Genomic DNA, 17,495 nt, shown 5'->3' on the forward strand with positions numbered 1-17,495 from the left:
TGGAGACTCTGGAAATGCGAATCATCGGGGCTGGGAGAAAGAAAGAACATTTCCCTTAGTCCCATTCTTCATCTTGGGCTCCAGAGATACCACTAAAACCACCCGGGTCTGTTAGCTGGGTGTCAGCTAGTTGCCATCCAGTGAAAAAAAAAATGCTAGACTTTGGGGTAAACTCCCATCTCGAGAAGTCTGAGCCTTGAGTGAAAACGAGCAAAGCTCCAGGGTCTGAGAGGGACATCCACAGGGAAGCAGCTGGCGACTGGAGCTGCAGGGAAAGTGGGGCGGCTTGGATGGGGTGTCCTTGGCCTATCTAGATCCTCTGTGGGCCTATATGTGGGATCCAGTAAGCCTAGTGCAGTGGTTCTCAAATAGTGGGGCGCGCCCCCCCGGGGGGCGTGAGGCTTCATAAAGGGGGGTGCGTTTGACCTCGGCAAACTGTCATAACAAACTAAGTCCCATGTTTGTGTCTCTGTATGTCTTTGAGCTGTGTCCTGCTCAAAGCCCGCTTCGAAAAGCTATGCATTGCAAAACGTACTCATTGTACCCATTAATCCAGACATTACCTCTGCTTAAAAAATCAGCTCAAGGGCCCGGAGAGATAGCACAGCAGCCGTTTGCCTTGCAAGCAGCCGATCCAGGACCAAAGGTGGCTGGTTCGAATCCCGGTGTCCCATATGGTCCCCCGTGCCTGCCAGGAGCTATTTCTGAGCAGACAGCCAGGAGGAACCCCTGAGCACTGCCGGGTGTGACCCAAAAACCAAAAAAAAAAAAAAATCAGCTCAAATTATTTTATATATTTTTGTTTTGCAGGTTAAAGTTTTTTTTAGTGAAGATACTATTTACAGTCGCGCGGGGGGGCGCAAAAATGTTTTCTTCCTAGGGAGACATGACAGAAAATAATTGAGAAGCACTGGCCTAAGTGGGACGCGGATCAAGGGTGGGTGGGTGTGCAACCACTTAGAGTAAGTGCCAGGAGTCTTCACTGGAATGGGGCATCGGATCTGAGGCCTAGGGATAAAAAAGGGGTGGTGTCCAGGTCTTGGGGTGCACGCCCTGTGTTGGGGGACACTCTCAGGTTGCAGGGGGGAGAGGTGTCACAGGCCCTGGCGTGTCTGTCTTGTTTCACGCGCCTCCTGGGCCTCGGTGTGCCCCGTGGGGTTCGGCCGGCGCCCCCTCCCTCCCGGGCCTTGGGGCGTGCGCCCCTCCTGGGAGTGGGGTTCGCGGGCGGGGGCGGAGGCGAGGGGCGGAGAGCGGCGCGTGTCGGGGATTGGCGCGGGGAAGGAGGGAGGAGAGAGCGCGGGAGGCAGAGGCCGAGGCCGAGGCCGAGGCCCGGGCCGCTCCCGCCTCCTCCGCCCAGTCCGCGGGCGGCTCGGCGTGGCCGGGGCGCGATGGGCTGGCCCGGGGGCTCCCCCTGCTGCTGCCCCGCCCCGGCGCGCCCCCGCCCAGCCCGGCGCCCCCCGCAGGTGAGTGGCCGCTGGGGCGCGGGCGGGCCGGAGGAAGCCGCTGCGTCACGGCCGGGCGGCATTGCCGGGGGCGGGCGCCAGGGGGCGCGCCGTGCTGGGTGGGGCAGAGGCACCTTCTGGGGAAACTGAGGCACTGGGGAGGTTGCAGCCCTCGGGGCACCACCGGTTACCCGCCTTTTCTCCTCTCCCCTTCCCTTCCTTTCCTGCGCCTTCCCGCCTCGCCCCTCCTCCGCGGGCTCCATCCAACCACAGCTATTTCCATGCAGGGGGAGTGTGGGTGGAGGGTTTCTCCAAACAAACCGAGGCTTGGGAGCGACAGGGGGGCCAGGCTGGGGTAGAGGCTGTCTGTCGGGCTCTGGAATGTTCCGAGCTGGAGCAGGGCGAAGGGTCGTGGGGTGTCTTCCCAATCCTCCTAAACTGAGCTCTTTTCCTCTAAGCCTAAGGGATCCATGCGTGCTCCCCCATCTCTCATCTCTCCCTCCTCCAAACAGGGGCTGATGGGGTGTTGAGTGACTCAAAGACCAGTCCTTGGCCACCCAAGGGTGCTGGGGACAGCCCTCCAGGAGAAGAGCGGGGGTCAGAGATCAGAGATGTCTATGGGGGTCTTTCCAGGTCGAGGTGACTTTCAGCTCTACTGGGCACAGTCGAGTGGGAAGCTGGAGGGGGGCCTGGCCAAGGTTGGAGCACTAGAAACAGACAAGGCACCCCTGTCCATCCCTCTACTGTCCTCTCTGCCCTCCAACCGGGTGGGTCCAGAGCAAGCCAGGCCCAGTTGCCCAAAACTGGCCAGGGCTTGGAATGTTCTGGGACCAGGCCAGAGTTGGCGGCATAAGAGTGGGCGGCAGCACCAGTGGCCTCTCCAGTTACAGGAGAGAGGCCCCGGCCTTGCCACACAGATACCGCCCTTTGGCCCAGGTACCCTGGGGACAGACTGACTTAGAGCTGCAAAGGAGAAGCCTCTGCAAGACCCAACCCGGCCAGGCCCCCAGGAAGTATCCAGCTGGACTCTCCAAGGAGGACAGGATGGGGTTACGGGGTCAGGAGAGAAATCTGGGCTGCTCCAAGCTGGGAGAGACCCGAGCTCTAGAACATTCAATAAATCCATGCCAGTGGGGGTACAGGACATGCTGTCTGGCTAGTCTACAGCTGAGGTGGAGGACATCTAAGACCACTGACCCCTTATGTTTTCAGATGATTACCATCACCACCCCCCAAGGGCCCCTGTCCACCTCCTTCATTTGACTCCTGGGACAGGAAGTTGGCCCAGTTCCCAGGAGGGAGGCAGGAGGCCCAGGGAGGGGGTGGAGTATGTGTTAGGAGGGGTCCCTGTCCAGTCCTCAGGCCCAGAGACAGCGCTGAGGAAGGAGAGCAGAACCTGGAGAGCCATGAAGGTAGCACTAAGGCTTGGGGGGTGGGAGAGTGGGGGCTTTCGAAACTGGAGTTGCCCAGCTCTGGAGGTAGATGATAGGTCTTGGAAAATAGCTAGGATTCTGAGACTAGCTGAAATAAAGTGGGGGTTAAAAGCTGGGAGATGGAAACTGAGGCCATCAGAGCTGGTGGGGGGTTTCTCGGGAGAAGGGCCTCAAATGCCTAGAGGAGCTAGGAAAAGTAAATAGATCGCCTTGAGAGCATAGTCTATGTTTATGAACTTCCAGGGGTTGGAGAGATAGCACAGCGGTAGGGCATTTGTCTTGCACGCGGACACAGGTTCAATTCCCGGCATCCCATATGGTCCCCCCCTTAACCCCCGCTATTTATATATCAGAAATTACTGCTAGGAGCAATTTCTGAGCGCAGAGAAAGGAGTAACTCCCGAGCGCCGCCGGGTGTGACCCCCCCCCCATAAAAAGAACATGAGGGGCCAGAGAGATAGCATGGAAGTAAGGCGTTTGCCTTGTATGCAGGACGGTGGTTCGAATCCCAGCATCCCATATGGTCCCCTGTGCTTGCCAGGAGCGATTTCTGAGCATAGAGCCAGAAGTAACCCCTGAGCACTTCCGGGTGTGACCCAAAAAAAAACAAAAAAGAAAAGAAAATGAACTTCCAGATAGTATGGGGGTGAACAGGGAAGGGCCCACAGTACTGGTTTACCTTTTTTTACTTGGCAAATGAAACTGAAGCAGGGTCCCCAGAGACAGTACAGTGGGTAGGACTCTTGCCTTGCATACAGCTGACCAAAGTTTAATCCTCGGCACCCCCTATGGTCTCTGAAACCCTCCAGAAGTGATCCCCGTGTGCAAGGCAGGACTAAGCTCTGAGCACAGCTGGGTGTGGCCCATAAACATTCCCACCCAAAAAAAAAAAAAAAAAAGGCAGGAAACTGGCCTTCCACCCCATTTTCCTTGACCCTAGGGATGCACAGTAGATCCTGGGCTGGCCAGGGTACTGGTTCCCAGGGCCCCTCCTCCCTCCCTCCCCTCAGGAAGTCGCCAGAGAGCCTGTGAATACAGGCTGAGTGGCTGGGACAGTGCGTTCCCTCTTGGCCCTTGAGCCCTGAATCCCCACCCTCTGGGGCCCTGCCCTGCCAGGTCCTGCCCTGCATGGGAAGGAGTGGTAGGGGATGGGGCTGGATCTCTGAACCCACCGATTGATCCCTGTTTGGAGTAGATCCCTGGGCCAGGGATGGCTTCAGAGCAGGGTGTCTGAAGCAATCGATCCCAGCTGACACTCCCAGCAGGGGAGATCCTGGGAATCTGATCTGCTGGCCTCCCCCACATCCTCTCCCCCCCACCCAACTTCCTGGAGCAGCGACCTGCCCCCTTCCCGCCCGCACTCCCCTCCACTTCCAGGGCAGGGCTTCTCCTCACCAGCCGGACAGCCCACCCTCCAGCAGGGGAAGCGCTGCCTCCGCTAGCCGCTTCCAGGAAGCCCCGGGCCAGTCCCCAGCATTGTTCGGGTCCCTCCGCCAGCACCCCAGCCTGCCCGAAACCATGAAGTCCAGCGGCCCGGTGGAGCGGCTGCTCAGAGCCTTGGGGCGGAGGGACAGCAGCCGGGCCACCAGCAGGGTAGGAGTTGCCACCAGCTTGGGCCGAGGAGGGGCCGGAGGGACAGGAGGGCAGGTCTGGGCGGTGAGGGAGGGGCCAGGACTCAGGCCAGACCCCTTCCCCAATATTGGCTTCCTCTGACGCTTCTCCTTGGCGCCCATCCCCTTATTACTCGGCCTCTCTGGGGTGGCTCAGCTGTGTCAAGCAGCAGCGATTTGGATCAGATGAGAACCTGATTTGACTCCTCTTAACATTTTCCCTGCCCTCGCCCAAACCAACTGTGGGGCCTGGCTCCCCAAAACCTACACTGAGCTACTTTTCATTTTAAGACTTTCTGACTGTGTAGTTAAGGGCTCAGGCATCTGGGACCAATAGCTTGGGGTAGCAAAGACAGCCGGAGAAGGTGAGGTTTCTGGAGCGCCCTGCACTGGTTTGGCTTCCCAGTGACAGATGAAAATGCTGGTAGGGCCTTAAGCATCTCAGTTTGCTTAATGGGTCAGGCGAGGCTGGTTCAGCCCAGAGAAGATCCATCCAGTTGAGTCCAATCCAAATGTTTCAGTAACACAGCCAAGAGACCAGCGAGACCATCTGGAACCAGAAAGCCCCATCACTCCCTTTCGCCCTGTTATCTCAGCAAATAGGAGAGAGTGAAGAGAGGAGGCAGTGGCTGATCCCTAATACAAGATGGGGAGGCTGGGACTGAGGCTGACCTGGGCCATGAGGGGCATCCCAATCTCACCTCACCTCAGGAGGGGGAGGGTTCCAATAAGCATGGCCAACCCCCAATTTAATGCCACTCAAGCCTCCCTCCGCCAAGCAGACTGCTCCTGACATCTAGAAGTAACAAGGCAGCTAAATATTACCCAGTGTCAAGCTCTGTGGGCCTCTCCCTCCTGTAGAACACCCCCACCTTACACAAGTGCTGCCGCTTCAGTGCACAATGAGTAAACATGTTGTTCTGACAGCAGCGGGAGGAGGGCCTGTCAGCTGCCTGGAGCAGAGCGTGGGGACATGCAGGGGAGGCCAGTCCAGGAGCGCTCTATTATTTGCTCCCATGCCTGGCCCCCTCCTCTTCAAGCTCCACACAGGCAAGCGGGTAGGAGGAAGCAAGGGTTAGGGGGCCCTCCTCAGAGAGCACCCCATCACCAGGAGAAAATACTAGGTTGGTAGTGGCCACATACCAGGGCCATGTGAGGGCCCCCAAGTGGTCCCCTGGGAGGAGCTGACCCGGCCTGGGTGACGCAAGAGGCCAGATTCCAAGCCCCGAAGAGGGCAGCGCCACCACTGCCTGTGGACAGCTGTCAGCAGATGCATCCTCCAAGGCTTCGTGGGATGGGAGGAAAAGAGAAATCCGTGCCATCCTGGGACCTGGCTGGTCTCTGACGCCCCTATCTATCTGTCTGTCTCTCCACTCTTAGCCTAGAAAAGCTGAGCCACACAGCTTCCGGGAGAAGGGCTTCCGGAAGAGACCACCAGTCTGTGCAGTGTGTAAGGTGATCATCGATGGAACGGGCGTCTCCTGCCGAGGTGAGGCACCCTGTCCCGTGTCTGGAAGAGCCCCGTGTACCCCAGCTCCTGCCGGAGGGGGATTGTCACTGAGCCTTAAGGCCAGAGTAGCATGTCTGAGAACAGCTTCCACCCCCTACAGAGTCCTTGCTCCCCGTGACAGACTCCTGCAGAAACCCACATATATACCCTTGGCTGGTGACCTTTTTTGTTTGGGGTTTTCTGATATTTTTGTTGTTGTTATTCTTGGGCAATACCTGGTGATGCTCAGGGATTACTGCACTCAGGGATTGCTCACTCCTGGTGATCCTCCAAGGACCACGAGGGGTGCTGGGGATTGAAGCTGGGTTAGTGTGTGTAAGGCAAGCCAAGGGCCTTACCCAACTTTTCAGCTCCAGACTCCTAAACTTTCTTGTTCTCACCCTAAAACATTACCCCAGGTTCCCTTTATCCTTGAACTGGGCACAACACCCCAATGCTATGTGTCCTCTAGAACTCTCCCGCTGTCCCTCACTGAGATAACTCCAAGCAGATAGCTCCCTAGAGGCCCATGTCCTAGGGGGCCTGGTAGGTTGGGAGTGGGGGGGAGACACACCTCCTGCCTCCCCAGAGGTTTCAACTAATCTAATCCCCTTCTTCCTCCCTCTAGTCTGCAAGGTGGCTACACACAAAAAATGTGAAGGAAAGGTGGGTATCTATTATGGCAAGGGAGTTCAGGTCCCTTGCTCCTCTCACTCATCCTTGGGAACCCCTGGGGTGGGAGAGGGTGCTGTACTGGGCCCTTTAAGAACCACCCTATCCCACCCCCTGGAGGGCTGGCCCAGGCGGGTGAACAGCAAGACAGCGTTTGTCTTGGTGCTGTGCCCAGGCTGAGCTGCAGCTGGCGAGGCACAGGGCGGGGAAGAGGAGGAGAATGTGAAGGAAGGGTGGGGTGGGAGTGTGGGGAGCCCAACTGGGCAGCCTCTGGAGAAGGGGGCCCCGGATACCTGGGTGGATCCGACTCCCTGGCACAACCCAAAACATTTGCAGTGGGCACACCCACTGTCTACCAGGGACCTAGACAGTCCCACCCACCTCTGCAGAGGCTCCTTGATCCTTCTCCTGCAGTGTGGGGGGTCCTAAGGCCTGAGAGCTAGCTCAGGGGAGCTGTCTGCCCAGGGGCGGGGTCTCCCGGTGAAAGAGGCCAGTGTCCGTCCCTGGCCATCGCTTGCCTTCGTGGCTCTATATATAACTCCTGCTCCGCAGCTGGATGAATGGGGGTCTGTGTGAGCAGGGGGCTGGGAGCCAAAAGCAACAAGTGGGGGGCCCTGGGAGTGAGGGGGACCAAGAGGCCAGAGGAGAGGCTCCCTTAAATAGATGCACCAGGGCTGGAGCCCGCACCCCTCTACAGACACCCCTCACCTCGCTGAGCACAGGGACCCGGGGACCCAGCCCCTCACTCCATCTCCCTGCAGGTGACTTCGTCCTGTCAGTCTGCACCTCCAGTGGAGCTGGTGAGCCTTGGGGTTGGGGATCTGGCCTGTGCGGGGCCGGGCACAAGTGAGGTGGTGAGATGAGGGTGGATGAGAGTGGGTGAGAGCTCTCGGCTTCCCTTTTGGCTGGCGGGGGGCGGGTGAGGGCCCCCAAATCTCTCCCCTGTGCATGCATATAGGCCTACTTGGGACCCTGATCTTCCTTTTCCTCCCCCGGCTCCCTCTAGCGGAGAAACACGGCTCCAGTGCGGCGTATCGAGCACCTGGTAAAGCAAAACGGGGAGCCAAGGGTCCGGTGGGGCTGGGGCGGTGACAGCAACGCAGTGGTGGTCCTGAGGGGGCTGTTGAGGAAAAAGGCACCCAAGAGGCCCCACTTGCCTGCCATCTACAGGGATCCACCAAGTCTCTGAACCACGCCAAGCAGCGCAGTACCCTGCCCAGGTAAGCAAGGGGCCTGGCAGTGGGTCGCCCCACGCCCCAGCCCAAGGCAGGCACCCCAGCAGAGCCTGGGGGCTGGAAGAGGCAGGCGGGCAGGCCTCGCCCCCTCCCACCGGCTCCATCCCCCGCAGGAGCTTCAGCCTGGGCCCGCTGCTCATGGAGCGGCGCTGGGACCTGGACCTCACCTACGTGACCGAGCGGATCCTGGCCGCCGCCTTCCCCGCGCGGCCGGACGAGCAGCGGCACCGGGCCCACCTGCGCGAGCTGGCTCACGTGCTGCAGTCCAAGCACCGCGACAAGTACCTGGTGAGGGGCGGGCCCGGCCGCGCCGGCCAATGGGAGGTCGGGGGCTGGCCGTGACGTCACGGGGCGGGGCCGGGCTGTCACTGGCCACTAGGACCCCACCCTCCTCCTCCTCCGGTGCTGGAGAAAGAGTCTTGGTTAGTTAGCATCACTGGGCCTTCCTGCTCATTCTAAACGGCACCCCCTCCCCTCTTCATTTGCAGCTTTTCAACCTTTCAGAGAAAAGACATGACCTGACCCGGTTAAATCCCAAGGTAGGAAGGAGGGGCTTGAAAATCACTGGAAGCACCCCTTCCCCCTCCTCCCCGATTACCCCACCTCCTCTTTATCAATAGCTTCCACTTGGGACCAACTTTACTTTTTTTTTCTTTCTTTTTTTATTTTTGACTTTGGGCTACTTTTTTGGACTCAGGGCCCTGCTTAAGGTTCACTCCTAGGGGCCGAAGTGATAGCACAGAGGTAGGGTGTTTGCCTTGCCTGCTGCTGACCTGGAATGGACCCAGGTTTGATCCCCATCATCCTATTTGGTCCCCCAAGCCTGCAGGAGGCGATTTTGAGCACAGAGCTAGGAATAACCCTGAGAGCTGTTGGGTGTGGTCCAAAAACAAACAAACAAACAAACGAAAAAATAATCACTCCTAGTAGGGTTATCAAAACCATAGGGGATGGCAGGGATTGAACCCAGGGTCAGTTGTATGCCAGCACTTTACCAAAGCCCCTCACCAGGTGATGAGGAAAGTGCTGAGGTTGCCAATGACAAGTAGTAACCTTGTTCCCAAGCCCCCACTTCCAGCTTCTTTCCATCCCAACCGCCTCTCTTTGTGTGTGACACCCCCCACACACACACAGGTCCAAGACTTTGGCTGGCCAGAACTACATGCACCTCCCCTTGACAAGCTGTGTTCCATCTGCAAAGCCATGGAGACATGGCTCAGTGCTGACCCACAGCACGTCGTCGTGTTGTACTGCAAGGTAGGCAGGAGCCTTGGGTTCTCAGGGCTGGGATTCCCGCAGCAGGAAGCCCAAGAAGACCCTTCTTTTTTCTCCACAGGGGAGCAAAGGGAAGCTTGGTGTCATCGTCTCTGCCTACATGCACTACAGCGACATCTCTGCAGGGTGAGGTTCCCTGACCCTTGGGTGGCCCAGTCTCCTGTGCAGTGACTAGTATCCAGTCCATCTCCTCTGTGCAGAGGGATGTCTGATGTTTCCACCTCCTTTTCCTCAGTTGTCCTCCCCATCAGTTCCCAGCAGATGACCTGCATTCATTTCCCAGGGCTACTAAAACAATACCCCAAAGACTCGGTGGCTAAGACCGCTAACTTAACTCCATCTTCTAGGGGTTGGAAATCTAGCAAGAGGGTGTGGTCTCCCTTGGGGCTGGGCAATGTCCTTCCCTGCTTCTGTCTCGCTGCTGCTGCAATCTTTGCTGACCCTCACTCCAATCTCTGCCTCGTGGTCATACAGCCTTCTTCCTGTGTGTCTGTGTGTCTGTCTCTTCTCTTCTTCTAAGGACACCAATCATATTGGATTAAGGGCTCACCCTACTCCAGTATGACATCTTAACTAATCCCATCTGCAGCGATCCTCTTTCCAAATAAGGTCACATCCTGAGGTACATATCGTTTGGGGTGGGGGACACAGCTCATCCCAGTTACATACTTTTACTGACAAGTGGGAAAAGTTTTCTTTGGTTCAACAACTAGTCTCTAGTTCTGTTTACCAACATTCTGGGCTTCCTGTAGACTTGGGAGGCTCACACCCCACCTTCCCATCTCCCCCCACCTCCAGGGCTTAGGGGTATGAAAGCAGGGTGGAGGTGGAGAAGAGACCCTGATTCCCCACACTGGCCCCACTCTCCCCAGGGCCGACCAGGTGCTAGCCACACTCACCATGCAGAAGTTCTGCGAGGACAAGGTGGCAGCTGAGTTGCAGCCTTCCCAGCGCCGGTGAGCATCGTGGACAGGGTAGGGGGCCCATACCTAGGCAATGGGGAAGCCAGTATAATCATAGTTCCATGCAGATTACTTTCTGATGGGGCAAAGGCCAAGGAGAACAGATTGTCCAGGGGAGGGTGATTGTGATAGCTCATTGTCTATTCCACGTCTTCCCTACAGCTATGTCAACTACTTCAGTGGCCTGCTGTCTGGCTCCATCAGGATGAACAGCAGCCCTCTCTTCCTGCACCATGTGTTTGTGCCCATGTTGCCAGCCTATGAGCCTGGCACAGGTGAGTGCTGCCCCATTCCATGGAGAGGGCCCCTCTCCAGCCCCCTGAACAACACCCTTCATGGTCCTGCTTACTTCCGGCCCTCCAGGTTTCCAGCCTTTCCTAAAGATCTACCAGTCCATGCAGCTTGTCTACACATCCGGAGTCTAGTGAGTGCTGTGCCCCTGCCCCGGTGAATCCCCTTTGCTCCAGCCTCTTCAGACCCCTGAGCATGGAGGCAATCATAGAAGCCCGAGAGTGGGAGAGTCAGTGCTCAGCTGAAGGGCTCATGCAAGGCTCAGCCTCTCGACTCACACTTTCAGAGCAGCTGCTAAGCCCAGAGCCTCAACTCCACCCAGCTTTACCTTCTCTTTCTCTTTTTTTTTTTTTTTTTTGGTTTTTGGGCCACACCCGGTGACGCTCAGGGGTTACTCCTGGCTATGCGCTCAGAAGTCGCTCCTGGCTTGGGGGACCATATGGGACGCCGGGGGATCGAACCTCGGTCCGTCCTAGGCTAGCGCAGGCAAGGCAGGCACCTTACCTCTAGCACCACCGCCCGGCCCCAGCTTTACCTTCTCTTTCTACAGCCACATTGCAGGCCCAGGTCCCCGGCAGCTTTGCATCAGTCTGGAGCCAGCCCTCCTCCTCAAAGGGGACGTCATGGTGAGGGGGCCTTGCCACAGTGATGCAATTGGGTGGGCAAGGGTCCATGTCTTCCCAGCTTTGTGTGATCCAGGAAGACATTCAAGGCATGTAAAAAGGGAGTTAGTGACAAGCCCAAGCCATATAGTGCAGCAAACCAGGTGCTTCCCTTTATACAACACCAATCTGGGTTTGATCCCTGACACCACAACTCTTTCCCCAAGCCTCACCAGGAGTGACCCCTGAGTGCAGAGCCAGTAGTAAGCTCTGAATACTGCAGAGCATTGCCCCAAAAAAGCAAGAACAAAGAGAGTTTGCGTAGTGGGCAGGAAACCTTGGGGTGAAGCCACCCACACCCACTTAAACCTGAGCTATCTCCACTCCATCCCCAGGTGACTTGCTACCACAAGGTTGGTCGGGGGACAGAGCGAAGCCTCGTGTTCCGAGTCCAGTTCCACACCTGCACCATCCACAGCCCCCGGCTAACCTTCCCCAAGGACCAACTAGACAAGGCCTGCTCTGGTATGCGGGTGATGGGCGAAGTGGGTTGGGGGGCTCCTAGAAACGGGGGCAGGAGGCAGCTCCTCATTGTCAACTCCCCACAGATGAGAGGTTCCCCTTTCATGCCTCAGCCGAATTTGTCTTCTCCTCCAGCCCTGAGAAGACCAAAGGTCAGAGCAGAGCCTGGGAGTGAGGCTGGGGGTAGAGGTGGCGGGGCTGGGGCCTGGACAGGTGGACACCTGGGCATGTGGCCTTCCCACAGACAGCACCCCACGGAACGACCCCTCTGTCTCTGTCGACTATAACACGGCTGATCCCACCGTGCGCTGGGACTCCTACGAGAACTTCAACCAACACCATGAGGACAGTGGGGATGGTGTGTGTGCATGCAGGAAGGGATGGGGACTGCCATCCTCCCTGATAGCCCTTCTCCCCAAAGAAACCTAGAACTGTCCTTTCTGACCCACTAACTCCTGTCTCCCCCTCTCTCCCTCCTCCCTGGTCCTGCCCTGACACAGGTTCCTTGACCCATACTCGGGGCCCCCTGGATGGCAGTCCTTATGCCCAGGTGCAGCGGGCCCCCCGCCAGACCCTACCCGCACCCTCTCCAGAGCCCCCTGCAGCCCCCATGCTCTCTGTCAGCAGCGACTCTGGCCACTCATCTACACTGACCACAGAGCCGGCCACCGAGTCCCCGGGCCGGCCCCCGACGGCAGCGGAGCGGCAGGAGCTGGAGCGTCTCCTGGGTGGCTGTAGTGGAGCTGGTGGGGGCCGAGGGGCAGGACGCGAGACTGCCATCCTGGATGATGATGAGCAGCCCCCCACAAGCGGTGGCCCCCACCTTGGGATGTGTACTGGCCCCAGAGCGGGCCTCAGCCGCCAATACTCCTGCCGCCAGGACTACCGGGAGCCATGCGGGGTCCCCAACGGAGGCTACTACCGGCCAGAGGGAACCTTGGAAAGACGACGCCTGGCCTACGGGGCCTATGAGGGGCCCCTCCAGGGCTATGCCGAGGCTGCTGTGGAGAAGAGACGTCTTTGTCGCTCGTTGTCCGAAGGGCCGTACCCCTACCCTCCTGACCTGGGAAAACCAGCCAATGGTGACTTTGGATACCGCGCCCCAGGCTACAGGGAGATGGTGATCCTGGAGGAACCAGGGCTGCCAGCGCTGTACCCCTGCCCCAGCTGTGAGGAGAAGCTGGCACTGCCCACAGCAGCCCTCTACGGTCTGCGGCTGGAAAGGGAGGCCGCGGAGGGCTGGGCAAGCGAGGCTGGCAAGCCTGTCTTGCACCCAGTGCGCCCAGGTCACCCTGTGCCCCTGTTGGTGCCAGCCTGCGGACATCACCACGCCCCGCTGCCTGACTGCAGCTGCCTGAAGCTACCCAAGACCAGTGAGGATGCTCACGAGGGCTGTGCCTTTGGTCTGTGTCCAGAAGGCAGATTTGGGCACCCGGGGTACCCTGCCCTGGTGCCATACGGCAGCTATGGAGGAGCAGTGCCCAGCTACTGCCCGGCCTATGGCCGCGTGCCTCACCGTTGTGGGTCTCCAGGCGAGGGCAGAGGCTACCCCAGCCCGGGGGCCCATTCCCCACATGCAGGCTCCATATCCCCGGGCAGCCCCCCCTACCAGCCATCCAGGAAGCTGAGCTACGAGATCCCTGGAGAGGAAGGAGGGGACAGGTATCCCCTGCCTGGCCACCTGGCCCCAGCAGGACCCTTAGCATCTAGAGGTGAGGGAGGGGTTTTGGGGTGGGGCGTACTTAGGTCAAGGACAGTTCTGGAAGGGGAGGGGAAGTCAATAATACATGGAGAAGGAGCCAAACCTGGGCAGTCAGCCTAGCTCCAACTCCTACCTCCCCTGTGCCCTGCAGAGTCGCCAGAGTCAGTGTCCTGGAGGGAGGCACCCAGTGGGGGCACCCTGCCCCGGCCTCCCCGAGATACCCAGAGTGGCACTTCAGCAGAGCTCTCCGGCTCATCCACACCCCTGCACACCAGCAGTCCAGTACAGGGCAAAGAGAGGTATGCCCTTATCCCCCATCTGTCCGTGGGGAGGAGACACATAAATCAGCTCTGACTATCTGCCTTCCCCCACAGCACACGGCGGCAGGACACCAGGTCCCTCACTTTGGCAGCCCCTCAGAGACCGAATCCTGGAGAGTCCTTGTCACCTGCATCCCAGGGAGGTGCTGAGAAGGCCCCCGAGTTGCCAGCCAGGAGTGGGCTGGAACCACCAACCCCTCAACCCTGCTCCCCAGCCTCCCCTCCTAGGTCCCCCAATGACTGGCCTCAGGAGCGGAGCCTGGGAAGGCACTCAGACAACGTCAGTCCCCGGGGCCCTGTGCCTACCACACTGCCTGGCCTCCGTCATGCTCCCTGGCAAGGCCTTCGAGACCCCCCTGACAGCCCAGATGGCTCTCCCCTAACCCCTGTGCCCACCCAGATGCCCTGGCTTGTGGCCAGCCCAGAGCCACCCAGTTCTCCCACGCCTGCCTTCCCCCTGGCTGCATCCTACGACATCCATGGCTCTAGTCAGCCCCCACTTCCAGAGAAACACCACCCCACAATCCAGCTGCCAGGACCAGGCCAGCAGCAAGGACCCTGGGCTTCAGCACAGACATCACCGCTGGGCCGAGGCTCCAGTCACCATGTCACCTTCGCACCTCTATTTTCCGAGAACACCCCTCAGCTCCCAGGTACAAAGGCTTTGAGAGAACGTGGAGAAAGAGACATATGTGAGGGTTTGGGGGAAGCCCCCAGCCAAGTTTGCTCCCTTCCTGTCTTAGAACCCTCTATGCAAGAAAGCCAGAGCAACGTCAAGTTTGTCCAGGATACGTCCAAGTTCTGGTACAAGCCACACCTGTCACGTGACCAAGGTGAGGAGCCAGCTTGTCCCCTTCTTCCAGTGGCCAGGCTTTGGGGTGCCACCCTCCAAGGACCCCACACACACACACACACCGCTACACCTATTAGAGTGACAGGCTAGGCCTGGTTGGCAGAGCATGGGAGTTTCATCCTCCAAGGACCACACACACACATGCACACACGCACACGCACCGCTACAACTATTAGAGTGACAGGTTAGGCCTGGTTGGCAGAGCATGGAAGTTTCATGGGGCTTCACTGACTACAATAAAAACTTTCCCACCTCCCTGCAGCCATCGCCTTGCTGAAGGAAAAAGACCCGGGGGCCTTCCTGATCAGGGACAGTCATTCATTCCAAGGAGCCTATGGGCTGGCCCTCAAGGTGGCAACGCCCCCTCCCAGCGCCCAGCCCTGGAAAGGTACTACTTATTGCCACACCCGAGGAAGGGGTGTAGAAGGGGACAGGGGGGGGGGGGGGAATCGGAGGGACAATTCTATTCCATGGTGTGGAAAGGCCAGCATATCTATGCCTACCCCAGAAGGAACCCCAGCTCCCAGGAGGCAGGAACCTGTGGTGAGTTGATGATGCCTCCCTCTTTCCTCCCTCAGGAGACCCCCTGGAACAGCTGGTCCGCCATTTTCTCATTGAGACTGGGCCCAAGGGGGTGAAGATCAAGGGCTGTCCCAATGAACCCTACTTTGGTGAGATGCTCCTCTGGGTTTAGCTAGGTCAGCCAAGCGGTTTCAGAGTGAGGGAAAAGCAGGGTATCCGAGCAGCTGGACATTGCCCCCTCCCTTGCAGGCAGCCTATCGGCCCTTGTCTCCCAACACTCCATCTCCCCACTCTCTCTGCCCTGCTGCCTGCGGATTCCCAGCAAAGGTGTGTATCTGGTCACCCTCACCCCTCAAAAGCACTGCAGCCCAAGACAGACCTCGGGTTCTGGCTTCCTGCCTGTCTCCCCATGGACAGCAGAGGATGTTCATAGCTCCCGAGAATGCCCATGCCTGACTACCCCTGTTGACCTCCATTCCTGTCAGATCCCCTGGAGGAGACACCAGAAGCCCCTGCACCCACCAACATGAGCACAGCTGCAGACCTCCTGCGTCAAGGCGCCGGTAAGGGCCTCTCCCTGAGCACCAGAAGGGACAGTGCAGATAGACAAGAGGCATGAATGAGGAGGCTTGGGGTGGAGGGAAGGGTGACAGATGCATTTAGCCCTCAGAAACAGAGAAAGCCCTATATTCATAGAGGGGTTTGAGGGAAGACTCAGTTGAGTTCCCAAAGTCTGAAGAACACCAGGATCATGTGAATTCTATTAGAATGCCTTCTCAAACAGGAAGAGCTCCATGGCTGGCAGATACAAGGCCCTGAGTTCAATCCCCACATTGTGACCCCCACAATAGTTTAAAAAAAAAATCCAGATTCTCTGCTTAGAAAGAATCTCAAAAATGCTCTTTCTGGTTTGGGGTGATTTTTTTTTTCTCTTTCTTTGGTTTGGTTTGGTTTGAGGGCCACATTCAGCAGAGCTTACTGCTTACTCCTGATTCTGTACTCAGGGGTCACTCCTGGCAGGCTCAAGAGACCATATTGGGGGATAGAATCTGGATGGGCTGTCTGCAGGGCAAGTGCCCTGATCCCTGTACTATTTCTCTCCAGCCCTAACTTTCCAACATTTCTGACTAAGTCTGAGGAACCACAGAATTTCCCTTTTGTAACAGGTGACCTGTGCAATTCTAATACATTCTGAGCAGCACCACATGAGAGTTTAGAGGTGGGAGGGGCTGGCAGAACCAGCGCTCCCCAACAAGTTTCTTGCCACCACAGCCTGTAGTGTGCTCTACCTGACCTCTGTGGAGACGGAGTCACTGACGGGCCCCCAAGCAGTAGCCCGAGCCAGCTCTGCAGCTCTGAGCTGCAGCCCCCGCCCGACACCCGCCGTTGTCCACTTCAAGGTCTCTGCCCAAGGCATTACACTGACAGACAACCAAAGGAAGTGAGTGTGCCCAACCTGTAAAGAACCCCAAACTAGGAAGAATAGGATGCCTCGTTTCTGGGTGTGACTTTTCCTGCCCTCCTTCCAGGCTCTTCTTTCGCCGTCACTATGCCGTGAACAGCGTCACCTTCTCTAGCACAGACCCTCAGGACCGAAGGTGACCCTCCCTCCACATCTCATCTTGCCCCACAGTGCTGCTGTGTCCCACAGACCAGTATCCCACCCCACGCCTCCCTCAGTCACAACTCCCTGGGGTCTCTCCCCTCACAGTTCTTCTCCTTTCACAGATGGACCAATCCTGACGGGACCACCTCCAAGTAAGCCTTACCCCCACACCCTAAGAAATAAGGCACCTCTTTCCTTCCCTGCCCTTGAGAGGGATGCTGAAAGGATGCCGTGAAAGGGACGCTGAGCCTCCTCCCACCCTTACTCTGTGCCTCCAGGATCTTTGGTTTTGTGGCCAAGAAGCTGGAAAGTCCCTGGGAGAACGTGTGTCACCTCTTTGCAGAGCTCGACCCAGATCAGCCTGCAGGCGCCATTGTCACCTTCATCACCAAAGTGCTTCTGGGTCAGAGAAAATGAAGAATGATCACAAGCTCAGAGCCCACCACACTGCAGCCCTCCCAGCACCTCACAGTCCTCACTTCCCCTGGCCTGAACCCTGGTCCTCCCCTAAGAGGGAGTAAGCCTCAGCCAGGGCCCTGCGCCCGCCCCGCCCCACCTCCTGCGCTAAGTGGACGAGCCTAGGAGAGGACCCTGCATGTGAGCAGATGGCAGAGACGGGGCAGAAGGGTGAAGAGGCCTCCACAGTTGAGCCCTGGACAGACGGGAGGGGACAGCTGCACCTGCAGGACATCAGCCCCCTGAGGGTGAACAGGCCCAGCCAGCACCACCCAGCAGCAGGTCCTAGACAGCAGGGATAGAGGGAAGGTGTGGGGGACAAGGCCGCCTCCTCTGCCTCCCCACTGAGCAGAGAGACCAGAGTGGAACCACATGAAAAGGGGGGGGAAGAGTCTATTTTTGTCTAATAATAAAGAATTCTATAACTTTTAGTCAAGTTGGAGTTGTGCCTTGTTCAGGGCAAGGGCAGAGCCTCATGCCCTGGGAAAAAGTCTCTTTGGGGG

At 58.1% G+C, this 17,495-nt stretch overlaps 1 protein-coding gene across 2 annotated transcripts; it reads left to right on the forward strand.

Annotated features, from left to right (window-relative positions):
* Window positions 1-4,256: 4,256 nt before the first annotated feature.
* Window positions 4,257-17,423, forward strand: TNS2 (tensin 2). Of its 2 annotated transcripts, XM_049783359.1 has the most exons (29): window positions 4,257-4,468; window positions 5,866-5,974; window positions 6,603-6,640; window positions 7,408-7,446; window positions 7,653-7,691; window positions 7,817-7,866; window positions 7,995-8,169; window positions 8,370-8,420; window positions 9,016-9,138; window positions 9,218-9,282; window positions 10,029-10,112; window positions 10,281-10,393; window positions 10,482-10,542; window positions 10,960-11,035; window positions 11,407-11,536; window positions 11,620-11,685; window positions 11,778-11,891; window positions 12,034-13,245; window positions 13,387-13,534; window positions 13,610-14,208; window positions 14,299-14,388; window positions 14,671-14,796; window positions 14,987-15,079; window positions 15,180-15,257; window positions 15,416-15,493; window positions 16,203-16,371; window positions 16,460-16,528; window positions 16,659-16,688; window positions 16,815-17,423. In XM_049783359.1, exons 1-29 carry the CDS (start codon window positions 4,394-4,396, stop codon window positions 16,951-16,953), a joined length of 4,239 nt encoding a protein of 1,412 aa, XP_049639316.1. In that variant the 5' UTR covers window positions 4,257-4,393; the 3' UTR covers window positions 16,954-17,423. The 2 variants fall into 2 exon arrangements, with proteins under 2 accessions (XP_049639316.1, XP_049639315.1); XM_049783358.1 differs by lacking the exons at window positions 4,257-4,468; window positions 5,866-5,974; window positions 6,603-6,640; ... (5 more) ...; window positions 9,016-9,138; window positions 9,218-9,282 and adding an exon at window positions 9,293-9,778.
* The last annotated feature ends 72 nt before the right edge of the window (window positions 17,424-17,495 follow it).

Source organism: Suncus etruscus, chromosome 11 (assembly GCF_024139225.1).
Source record: "Suncus etruscus isolate mSunEtr1 chromosome 11, mSunEtr1.pri.cur, whole genome shotgun sequence".
In the NCBI taxonomy this organism is placed as follows: domain Eukaryota; kingdom Metazoa; phylum Chordata; class Mammalia; order Eulipotyphla; family Soricidae; genus Suncus; species Suncus etruscus.

Excerpts from the sequence above, each read along its gene's own strand:
- TNS2 (XM_049783359.1), top strand. The coding sequence starts at position 4,394 with ATGAAGTCCAGCGGCCCGGTGGAGCGGCTGCTCAGAGCCTTGGGGCGG. Across the intron at positions 7,692-7,816 it reads TGCGGCGTATCGAGCACCTG|GGATCCACCAAGTCTCTGAA; the intron begins GTAAAGCAAAAC and ends TGCCATCTACAG. Across the intron at positions 15,494-16,202 it reads CCTCCTGCGTCAAGGCGCCG|CCTGTAGTGTGCTCTACCTG; the intron begins GTAAGGGCCTCT and ends TTGCCACCACAG.